This window comes from Lepidothrix coronata, unplaced genomic scaffold (assembly GCF_001604755.1).
Source record: "Lepidothrix coronata isolate B3197 unplaced genomic scaffold, Lepidothrix_coronata-1.0 Scaffold327, whole genome shotgun sequence".
In the NCBI taxonomy this organism is placed as follows: Eukaryota; Metazoa; Chordata; class Aves; order Passeriformes; family Pipridae; genus Lepidothrix; species Lepidothrix coronata.
Window position 1 is genome coordinate 343,405 of NW_016690507.1, and position 11,812 is coordinate 355,216.

The 11,812-nt window shown below is 48.3% G+C and overlaps 1 protein-coding gene across 8 annotated transcripts in view; it reads right to left on the reverse strand.

Annotated features, from left to right (window-relative positions):
* Window positions 1-10,911, reverse strand: part of CRTC1 (CREB regulated transcription coactivator 1) — a 25,822-nt gene extending 14,911 nt beyond the window's left edge. For 4 of the 8 annotated variants that reach the window (XM_017838189.1, XM_017838195.1, XM_017838192.1 and 1 more), the window contains exons 1-8: window positions 10,687-10,911; window positions 8,643-8,759; window positions 6,969-7,016; window positions 4,123-4,260; window positions 2,916-2,977; window positions 2,084-2,178; window positions 659-744; window positions 127-170 (exon numbers count right to left, since the gene is read on the reverse strand). In XM_017838189.1, coding sequence (XP_017693678.1) covers window positions 127-170; window positions 659-744; window positions 2,084-2,178; window positions 2,916-2,977; window positions 4,123-4,260; window positions 6,969-7,016; window positions 8,643-8,759; window positions 10,687-10,722 — 626 coding nt within the window. In that variant the 5' untranslated portion in view covers window positions 10,723-10,911. The remainder of the gene's footprint in view (window positions 1-126; window positions 171-658; window positions 745-2,083; window positions 2,179-2,915; window positions 2,978-4,122; window positions 4,261-6,968; window positions 7,017-8,642; window positions 8,760-10,686) is intronic. The other 4 variants (XM_017838191.1, XM_017838190.1, XM_017838193.1 and 1 more) reach the window with 3 other exon arrangements.
* Window positions 10,912-11,812: the final 901 nt, after the last annotated feature.

The window sequence follows — 11,812 nt, forward strand, 5'->3', positions numbered from 1 at the left end:
GTTCAATATAAAATATTCAATATACACTATTCAATATACACTATTCAATATATAATATTTTTTCTTAGGAAGATCTCAGTGCTCTTCAAAAAAAGAAAAAAAAAAATAAAATTGCTCAGGACTTACTTGATTCCTGGAACTTCACATGATTTAGGTCTGGATGACCCAGTCTAAAAGAGAAAGGAAGAGAGTTTTTAAAGGCACAGAAGGAAGAGAGTTTTTAAAGGCACAGAAGGAAAAGAGTTTTTAAAGGCACAGAAGGAAAAGAGTTTTTAAAGGCACAGAAGGGAGTTTTAAAGGCAAAGATACTGCTGGAAATGAACATTCAGGATATATCTCAATTCAAAAGGTTTAATTTGATACATTTCTAGAGGAGAGCTCTTCTACACAAGAGCTCTGTGAAGCTCCAAGAAGATATTTATCACCTTTTTTTTTGCTTTATTGTCCCAACAAATCTTAAATTTCAAGATTTTCTCCTGATGAAATCAATCACACATAAATACCTAAAAATGCCTTTCTGGTCCATTGCTTGTGATTTGTTTCTAAACACAACATTTAATCTCAAACCTCTTCAAGGGGTGACAATATTTCAAGCACTCATTTACCTCAACATGTTTAGAAAATAATATTTCTACATTTCAAAGGGTGCAATTCCCACCTTTTTAGTGTCCCAGCCTTGCTTGGAGAGGGTTTTGTCTGCATCTGAGGTGCCTTCCTCCATTCCAGGGACAGTCAGCAACAGAACTAAAACAGGACAACAACAACAATTAAAAAAAAATCACAGAATTAATAATCAATAACATGAAGCTTCTCAGGAAGACGTTTTCAGACTGGAAATGGAACCATTTGAAAAATGCTGAAGAATTATCAGCGAGTTTGAAATAGTCACACTCGTTAAAAAAAACAAAGATACCAGGAAGCAGAAGAGACTAAAATTGTGTTTAATTAACTAATTAATCAGTGAGACATTATCAGCTTTAAAAAAGCCCACTCAAATAATATTTTAAAAGACTTCTGGTCTCCAGTTTAGTCTGCTAAGGCTAAAGATCTAAACGGATCCCAATGGATTCCATTTGGATCTAAATGGAAGGGAGTATTTGGGGCCTGGTTTTTGCATTCTGCACGAGTGATTTCCACCTGGGACATCTCGTGGGCAGCCAAGAGGACAATTCCAGGGGGGAACAATCCAATCCATCCCCCCTGGGAGAGAGAAACCCTGTAAAGCTGCTGCTTCTCCACATTCCAAGGCCGTTTCTTGGTTCAAACAAACAACTGCAAGGTGACAAAGAACCACCAGAAGGAGCCCAGAGGGAGAGAGGAATCCACGGGAACGTTTCACACCGACAGCCACGAACCCATATTTAGGGAATACTGTTTAACAGGACCATTTTTCCATGTTTTCCAGCTCCAGGAGCACACGGAAGAGCCACGGCACAGCCAGTTTGTGCTGCACGTTCACCCATCTCCGGGAGCTTGCTGAAGGATGAAACTTCCCCACAGAGATTCCAGAGCTTCCCACAGAACCAGGGAATTGTTAAGGCTGGAAAAGACCTTTTGGATGCTCGAGTGCTGCCGTGTCTCCCGAGCTGGAGCAGGCTCAAGGCCCAGCAGAGGGCACCAGAAGTGTGGTGCTCCAGCCTGGAGCTGGGAATGTCCTCAGTGCTGCTGGGAAGTGCTGCCTCCCAGGGGATGTTCCCTGGGGAATCTCCAGGCCGTAAATTAAAAACCCAGAGGAAGCCTTGCTCCCTCTCCCGGTGTTGCATCCCTGAGTGAACTGCTGGGATCCCTGTGCTGCTCTGGAAGTGACTCCAAACCTTTGGTGGCACTGGGAGCACTCACCACCCCAGGGAGAAGGGTCAGAATAACACCATTTGGGGGCTCAGGGAAATGTTCTTGCTTAGTTTTGTATCATTTTTTTCCTGGATTTCAGCACCCACAAAGGTCATTATGATCCCTCACTCCAATTCCAGTGTCATGGATCCAGGGAGCAGCAGCAGCAGACCCGTGTTTCCCAATCCCCCCCGGGAGATCATGGGAATGCTCTGGATGTCAGAAATACCTGTATCCATTTTTCCCTGTTTACCTCTTTTCTGCTGCATGTCCTGGGACCCTCCAGAGAAGGATTCCTGCTGAGCTGGAGTCATGGTGCTCTGGTGCAAGGCAGAATCGGAATTTGTCCTGGAAACAAACAAAAAAAAAGGCAAAACCCACAATATTTTTATTGCCAGCTGCTCTAAATAAAAGAATTTAAATCTCTCAGATCAACGCAACCAGCTCAGTAAAACCTGAACACTCTGCATTAAACCCCAAAAATCTATATATGGCACATCCCAGGGACAATTTCCTCGTGAAACAATCAATTTGCAGGACAAATTTGAAGTTTGAAGAGCCATTGTTTCAATAAAGGGATTGAGAGGGATACAGGATAATTTGATTGCCCTCGTCAGAAAAGAATTTTCTCAGCTTTGTTAAGGTCATGCAGGATCAAATAATGCCCTTTCTGAGCAGAAAGCTGTTTATAAATACTTTGGTTACAGTTTGAAAAACAACTGTCCCTGTTTGGCAGGGAGGGAAAACGAGAGGTTTGGGATGCAGGGACACTGTGGAGATGGGAATGTCCGTGGGCATCACACCTCTGGTGATGAACCAGCCCTCAGCTCTGGATGTGGGGCAACAAGTCACAACTCAACAACTCCGGGCTGTGCCTTGGAGTAGCAAGGCTGACCCTGGAAAAGCTGACACACCTTAATTTCAAAGAGGGTCATCCACAAGGAGCATAAGCAAAGGAAAACCCCATTTCTGGGTGGAGAAAGGCACCCCAGCTCGTGCTGGGGGGAATGGTGAAGGTGTCTGTGCCCGTGGAGGTGCTGCAGGGTCAGGGAACAGCCCGAACACACGCCCGAGGTGCCACCAACCTTCTCCAGCTGGTGTCCGACGGAGGGGACAGATACACCGTTCCATAGGGACAGCTGTCCACGTGACCCCGGAGTTAAGGGGAACAACAGCACTTCCTCACTGAAGCAGGAGGCCCACTGGAAATCTTTTCCTAAGAATAATTCCAATGAGCCCGTCAGAAGGCACCGGGCTCGCGGGAGAAAAGCGAGCAGACGCCCCGAGGGGAACTTTAAAAGGACACTCCAACCAAAGGATTACGTGGATTGTTGTGATGTTTGAGCAGCAGGAGAATCGTCCTCCTTTCCTGCAGATCCAACTGCTCCCTGGGCAGCCACCACCCCCCACTCCCCCATTCCCACATCCCCTCCAGCCCCATCAACCCAACCCGACGGTGGCACGTTTTAAGGCCGTCAGGAATAATCAGCTAATTGATGTTCCCACGGGGCAAGAAGAAACATCGCTGGGCAAATGCCAAGGGGATGAATCAACCTGCAATCAAATGCACAACCAACTGCAAAAATTATCCCGGGCTGGATTTACTCGGATCCAAAGGGAAATTCTGCTTCCCTGAGACGGGCGTGACTTTTCAGAGAATCAGGGAATGGTTTGGGTTGGAAGCAGATGATCTGTGTCCTTCTCATGTTGGGGGCCACAAAGCTGGTGAACTTGTGGAGGGTGCCCTCGATCCCACTGCCCACGTCACCAACAAAGACATGGAACACCCCAAAACCCCGAGGGAGCCACCCACTGCTGGTCCCACTGAGCCACCGACTGCAGCTCTGGGAGCGCGGCCATCCCGGGAATTCCTTACCCACTGAGAGGGCCATCCATCACATCCATGACTCTCCAGTTTAGAGGCAAGGATATCACGTGGGACACTGCCAAAAGCTTGGCACAAGTCCAGGGAGACGATGGCAGTGACCCCATCATAGGAGGCCGCAGAATTGGGCAGGATTTGCCCCCAGGGAAGCCCTTGCTGGCTGCCACCAACCCAGCAAAGGATCCCAATCCCCCACAGCTCCGTGTGCAGGATTATCCCCACTCGGAGCTGAGGAAACAGGGGAAGGGAAACGCTCCCTTTAGGTACTTCCAGCCCAGGTCACAGCTCAGGAGAAGCGGTGACACCAACAGGGACGGGGACGACCCGCCCAGGTGAGGAGGGGAAGGAGGGAACTGTGGGACTGGAAGCAGTGACGTTGTTGTTGGGAGTCCTGCCCCAAAGGATATCTGTCTTCCATGTTTATCCACGGAGAGGGGCCGGCGGTGGGGGGAGCCCAGGCGGTTCCTGTCCCGGTACACTCTGTCCACCAGCCCGTGGTGCCGGGTCGTCCTGCTCGTGTCCAACCCCGACGACTGGAACGGAGTCTGAGGGAGACACAGCAAGTCAGGAAGGGGAAAATCCACACACAGGCTGCCCAGAACCTCCTCGGGGTGTGTGCAAGGCTGTGATGTTCTGAGGAATCACACTCACACAAGAGGTGGACAAGTGTCATCACGGCAACGTTCCCCTCCGTGGTTGGAAGGATGCCCAAGGCTGTCCTTCCAGAGGGGGACCATGCTGGACCTGCCCTCTCCTAGATCAGCTCTCACGCCTCCCTATCCCTAAAACCCCCCGTGTGAGGGTGGCAGGGAGCTGCCAGCCGTGTCCACATGCCCTGGGTGCAGCATGCAGGGTGCATCCAGAAGGAACATGCCGACCCCACGGGCAGGAGACGCAGGAAGGAGACGCGCGGCGAGTCCGACATTCCGAACGCGCCGCCTGCTCTCGGGACTTCCTTTCACCCCTCCCTCTGGGAATTATTTTAAGGGGACACTGAGAGAATGAAAAGAAAAAGAAAAGCAGTTTCCTTCCTCCTCTGTCTAGAAAAAAGTGACGGTGTCTGATATTTCCGAGGCGACTCTCGGCTCCCTCCGGGACCCGGGGTGGGATGGTCCCACCTGGGCTCTTATCAGTGGAGACCTGTCAGCAAATATTTCAGAGGATGAGGACAGCAGAGAAAGGACAGGGGAAGATGAATTCCCAGGCTAAACTGGAAAACTCCCACATTTTCCAAAGCCTTTCCCTGCATATACCTGGGGGGGGGGCAAAGGAAGTACCGAGGGGTCGATCTCTGCTCGTCCTCCACCGGCAATTTATGGGTCTCTGGGGGGGAAAAACAAAACAAACCTCCCCAGTTTTCCACTCCTTGCCAATGTGAACAGCTTTGCTGAGTCCCTCAACACCATCTGTTTGGAAATCCAAAATTTCCTCCTCCTCCATTCAGGTGCTGCACGTGGCAAATGCACTGTCCTGTCTGCCAAGCCATGGAACCATCTGGCTCCCACATTCAGCTCTTCTGGTTTTTTTTTTTTTTTTTTTTTTTTTCCTTTTTTTTTTTCCAAGTGTCAGCTTTGGCTGTTTGAAACGATTCGTTTCCAGAAAAGCTTTACATTTATTTTGAAAAGCTTTGTTTGTAATAACTTTTTAACGAGCCTTTCTGCTCCTCTGAACCCTTTTTCTCCTCACCCTCTCTGCACACACAGCCTGTGTTAACAGAAATGGAGGCAGAGTGGTTGTGGTGTTTATTTTTTCATTTCAAGGCCAACACTTTCTGTGCAGCAGAATATTTAAGTCAACCTGGGGCTGGAAAGGAGCACAGTGACTTTTTGATGCACTCTCAGCCCTCAGGATCAGACTTTTCGCTTTCTCGTACGAAGGCTGAGAAATCTCGAGCGGAATCTCAATTTTTTAAGTCATTCAAAATAAAAACACGGTGGTTTAACCTCTGCTGCAAACACCACACGACAATCCAGTTCTGTCCCCGCGCAGAACTGGGAATATTTAGAATCCCAAGCCAACAAAAGGTCTCCAACTCCTCCTTGCACTGTTGCCACAGCCCTGCGAGCCCAAAAGGCAGCAAAATTTGCAAAGACGTGCTTGGAAGGTCAACAGGAAAAGCAATTTCCTTGTCAGTGGTCTCACCACGGTGCTGCTAAAAAAAGGAGCAGGCAGCCCAAAGCACACGGAATGCAGCCCTCACCTGGAATTTAAAGGGAAGCCAATGCATAGGAGACAAAAAGTTGAACGTAAAAATAGTTATTTCTTGTGTTTTGCCTTTTTTTTTTTGGCACAACCTCCTTATTAAAAACCCAGCAAAAGTCTCGTTTGAGTGCAGCAGTGGAATAAATAAACATGGAGCGTGTTCCAGCTACAGTTTGTAGGGTGAGGAACCTGGGGGCAATGGTGTCCTCTGGCTTTCCAGGAGCAAAGATCCCAAGTGAATCCCTGACTCAGGGAAACAGAAAACACTTCTGGATGTCACCTGCAACAGGTCTGGCTTCCCATAAAACTGTCCTAAACCAGGACAAGGTTCCCTGATTAAAATCCCAACCCCAGCAGGGCAAGAGATGTTTAACTGTAATTTAAAAAGTGGATTTAAAAAAAAACAAAAAACAAAAACAAAACCAAAAAACAGATCTGAGCATCGATTTTATTGGGAAAACGAAGAAGCAGAAGTGTTTCGCTTCCCTGGAAAACATTAAAGGGTTTGAGACCAGACCCCCAAACCCCACAAACCATCAAAAAAGTACAGACAGGAAGGAAAAAGCTCTGAGCTCTACAACAGTGTCCTTTTAGGATTGGTCAAGACTCCAGGGATGAACCCGAGCGAGGTGGATGAGGGGGAAGGAGGAGTGGGGGGACCTACGACCGTTCATATTCCAGAGCCTCCCGGTGCCAAGCAGGATTTGGGAACTCATTCCCCACGGACTTTCCCACATGCACATGCTCAGAGCTCGCTTAACCCCCAGGCCAAGCCTGTCTGCCCCAAGGGAATCCCCCGGGAATCCCAGGGAATCCCAGGGCAGCAAGGCCAGGGAGGGAGCCTGGCCGGGAATTCTGCTGCACGGGAATTCTGCTGCACGTTCCTGGGATGCACGGCCAAAGCCTGGCCTGGGGTGCCAGGGCAGGACTCCTGAGCAGAGAGAGGTGCTGTGCAGAGCAGAGCAGTGGGGCTGTGCTGAAATACGTATCTACCTGGGCAAACAGGACCAGTCCTAAATACGTATTCGCACAAACCTAAATGCTTGTTTACCAAAGAGACAGGAACTGCTCCAAAGGCTTCTGCCAGAGCTCCGTTGGGCTGCAAATCAAAGAACCAACATGCTCAGACACCAGCGCTCCCCAAAGCAGACACAACAAACCACTCTCAGGCTCTTTGCCTCGGAAATCTCCTTTTTAACTTAAAAAAAATAATTAAAAAAAAACATCTCCAGTGTTTTTAACTCAACGTTTGGGGAAAAGCCCGGGAAGAACTCACCACTCATGCAAACACAGGGGTTTGTGTTGCTGCTTCTCACTGTTTGTTATCTGGGACAACATAAATTTTGGATTTTTTTTCTCTGTGTGTGTGTGTGTGAAAAATCTATAAATCCTTGGAGTTTGGTATTTTTTCTATGTGTGTGTGTGTGAAAAAAAATCTCTAAACCCCTGGAGTTTTGTATTTTTTCTATGTGTGTGAAAAAAATCTCTGAACTCCTGGAGTTTTGTATTTTTTCTATGTGTGTGTGTGAAAAATCCCTAAATCCCTGGAGTTTTGTATTTTTTCTATGTGTGTGAAAAAAATCTCTAAACCCCTGGAGTTTTGTATTTTTTCTATGTGTGTGTAAAAAAAAAATCTACAAACCCCTGGAGTTTTGTTTGTGTGTCCTTCTCCAGTCATTGGGAAATTTGGGGATATTCCCTTTGTCAGCTCAGGAGTGAAACAGTCTATGCAGTAACCACCAGAAAAGCACTGAAATGCTATTTCAGAAATACTGAAATACTGTTGCTTAAAAGGAACAGGAACTCTGAACCTCCCTAACAAGGAGCTAAAGGGGAAATCTTGGGAGAGAGATGTGGAGTAACCCCAAGGACTTCACTCCAAAGCCCTGCACTGGATTCCCAAAAGGCAACCAGATTAAAACAGGCTTTTGCTTCTCCTCCTGCACAAGATCCAAGGTTTTAACCTGCCCAAATTCAGTTGTCTCCACCTATTTCAACAGGCAGGTCAGCGAGTTTCTCCACATTTATTAACCAGCCCTTCATCAGAAAACCACAAACTGCAAGATTTCCTTCTTACCACATCCTCGTGAGCTGAACTGTAACTGTTACTGCTCAAAAAAGGAAAACTAACACGGAAATGTTAATTATTTTGAGCGCCCTGAATCGACTAATTAGAGAAATCAGAGTGCTCAGAGGATCCAGCACCTGATCCATGTACAACATCTCCTGTCCAAAAACATTCACCTAAATGATTTTCTGTTTGTGGAGTCACTCTGGAGTCACAAAGACAGCCAGGACACCTCAAAGTTTCCTCCTCAGCCAGCCCCAAAAAAAGTGACTGTTCTGCTACCACTTTGTGTCCCACTGCCCTTCTCCTCTCCCAGGATCACTCCCAGGGAACACACACCCCCCCAGCAGCTCCCTCCACACCCCAGCTCCCAGCAGGCTGAATTTGCTTCCAGTTTGCTTGAATTTACAGTGGTTTCATCAGGAATTTGGTACTGAACAAAACCACCCCACCCCACGCCCCCTGAATATTCCCTGCAAAAGGAATTGCATCACTCTGAGCATTCCTGACCCAAAAGCATCCCAACCCCGACACAGAAAATCCCATTTGCCAAAGGAGCAAAGAGTTCTTAAACCAGGGGGCTGTGCTGAGGGTTCTGACCCAGCAGCCAGGCACGGAATGAATCCACAAATGCAAAGGAACACCCCCTGGACTCACCTGGAAGGGGAGATCCATGGCACTGTTTCCAATCTGGTTCACATTTGGCAGAGACCCACCGTAGTACTGGCCACGACTCTGTCCCAGTTGCAAATATTGGGTTTTCTGCAGCTGTAGCTGAAAAGAAAAAAAAAAAAGGAGGAGGAAAAATATGATTGGGACTGTTTGAACTGACACAACTGAGAAGGGAAACCATCCCTAACCAGCCCGGATCCGAGCGTGGATCCCAGGGAATGGCAAACCTCCTCCACACTGCTCTGCTTTCTTGCTCCAGGAAAAGCCCTGGAGAAAGGGCAGAGACAGGGCTGCAAAGAAAAGGCAGAGAGGCTTTCAAAGAAAACCCCAAAGGAAAAACAAACCACCAGGAGTTCCTCACTGGACAGGGAAACATGGAGATGAAGGTGATGGCCTGCAAAGGGTCACTAAGTTACAGGTGTCCAGTCCTGAGTGTCACCTCTCCACTGAAAACACTCCAGGATATTTGCCCATGGTCACAGACAATTCTGGTGTGCAAAAAAGTGTGCAAGGGAGAAAACTGGTTCTTTTCTACTCACACACCAACCTACTTTCATTGTCACTTCCTTCAGAAAGGTTGAAAACTCCTTCGTGAAATCCACGACTTTGGATTAATCTTGATTGATCTTCTACTTCTCCGTTTTTTTTTTAGTTCAGCAGCACCAATATTCAAACAAAATCCTCACTCAGTTCTGTGCTGTGGCCACTCAACACCTGGGATTTAACACCCCAAAGGCCTGTTTTATTTGACACTGGCCGAGCAGAATTTGCCACCACCTGAACCTCAGTGATGCCTCTTCCAAGGGCTCCAGAAACTCCAATTAAAGCTGCAAAGAGCTGAGCTCACATAAGGGGTGCTCAGGGTGCTCAGGGGTGCTGACAGGATGGACACAAAGGGACCAGCCTGTTTCTATCACCCCAACACTTCGGGGTGAACACACGGATCACAGAATCCCAGAATGGATTGGCTTGGAAGGATCTTAAAGGTCGTGGAGTTCCAACCCCCTGCATGGGCAGGGACACCTTCCACCAGCCCAGGCTGCTCCAACCTGGCCTTGGACACTTCCAGGGATGGGGCAACCAGGGCCTCCCCACCCTCCCAGGGAGGAATATTATATTGGAGTAGTCCCTGAACAGAGGAGGAGAAATCCAGCTCACCCTGGAGGACAACAGTGCACACATTTCTCTGATGTTCAAACCCTCCCTAGGAAACTCAAACACCCTTTTATTCCCAGAATTTTCCCTGGAAGACACCGATTTCCAGCTACACAGACAGTTCCAATCTCTGCTCCAACTGAGGGACTGAACTGATCCCCAATTTAGGAGACGACTCGTGGAGATGAAACCTCTCCATGGACCACAGAATTATTCAGGTTGGAAAACACTCCCAAGACCATGTCCAGCCTTTGACCAGGAGCTCTCAAAAGCCTCAACTATTCAAGCAAGACACCAGTCCCTAAGTGGCTGATGGTTTTTTTCCTTCCCAAGAGGGCAGATCTTTAAGGTCCCTCCAACCAACCCCTTCTTGGCTGGTGTGATTTTCAGAGCTGCTTTCCCCCTCAGCCCCAAGCCTTAGGAAACATTCCCAGTGTGAAGTATCCCAAATGGCCCAGGAACATCCCACCTCAGGAGCAGGAAAAGCCCCCCCTCAGTGCTTTTAGTGTGGATTTGCCACACAAATCCAACCCAGCGAGACGTGGAAGGAAGAGAAACACTGTGCTGGCCTCACTTCATGAGTCACAGCCCCTCCAGCTCGGAGCTGCAGAGCACAAAAAGCACAACATCAGAACTAGCTGTGCTTTTTCCCTGGCCCCTGCATATGTTTTTGTTGTTAAAAGAAGGGGGGAAAAAAAAAACAAAAAAAAAACAACAAAAAAAAAGGCTTGTTTGGGATTTGGGCCAAACGTTGAAGTAACTATTTCAACAGGTGTTGGTTTCCTTTCAAGCAGCTCCGAAAGGCACCCGGGGAGGAGGGGGGGGGGGTTTGATGTTTTTTTAATATTTTGGCTTCCCCTCGCTCTGTACCCACCTCAAAGCACCCCAGGACAGGGGAGGTCACGACCATTTGTCTTCCTGCTGCACTTTAACGTGGAAATGAGGGAACACAAGGGCCGGGGAACCGAGAGGAGCCCGTGAAATGGCTCTGCTGGCCCATCAATTTTAGCAACTCTCCCTCCCACAAACACTGGGGGGGTTGTGTGCCAGAACCCAGAGAGCTGACTGCTGTTATTGCTCTCATCCATCACGACACCGGGGCGAGGGGGGCTGTGTTTGCTCCTCTCCTGCCTTCCAGGAGTCGCTTATTGGAGCCCATCAACAACTGCCACTTGCAATCTGGGAAGATCAAGTGTGAGGCATCCTGAGCAACTTCTGGGGGGAAAAAAAAACAAAAAGAAAGAAAAAAAAGGCATTTTTAAATGTTACAGAGCCCCTCCTGTCACTCTGACAGGAAACCTGGAGGCAAATCAGCGAAAAAAGAGAGTCCAGATCTCGCCATGGTGGTGCTTTGATGTGATCGGAGGGAGCTGAGCACGGGGGAAAGCAGCTCTGGAAATCACACCACCCAAAAAGGGCTTGGGTTGGAAGGACCTTAAAGATCAACCACCTTCACTAGAGGAGGTTGCTCCCTGGACAATCCCAGGGGTGGGGCGGCCGCAGCTTCTCCGGGCAAACTTTTCCAGGGTTTCCCACCCCCAGGAAAACAAGATGTTGTGACTAAAGTGACCCTTCATTCTCCACTCCAACCACCTCGTGAGATGGATCCAGTCCACTGCACAACTGGAGGTTTTAGGAGGGGGTTGATTTTCAAAGAAAATCGACCAAAAAAAAAGCCTTTTCCGAACAGAAAAATTCCGGTTCCTCTCCAAATGTTAACGAGCCTCCCGACGACTCCGCTGCTCTCTCCTGGGGTTGGATTCAATTAGTGCAACTCGGATTCCCTGTGAATTTAGATACTGAGGGGTGATAAGGAATTACTCAGTGTTCTCCAGATTCATTAATTTCTTGAACCATGAGAACTCGGTGACTCTGCGTTACAGCTTTGCCATTTCTGGGTTACGTGGCCAAGAAAACAGCTCCTTGACAGCTGAAAATACTGCTAAATATTCCAGTCCTTTCCCAAGGAAGCTTTTGGTAAGGAAACAGCTCTTGCTTGT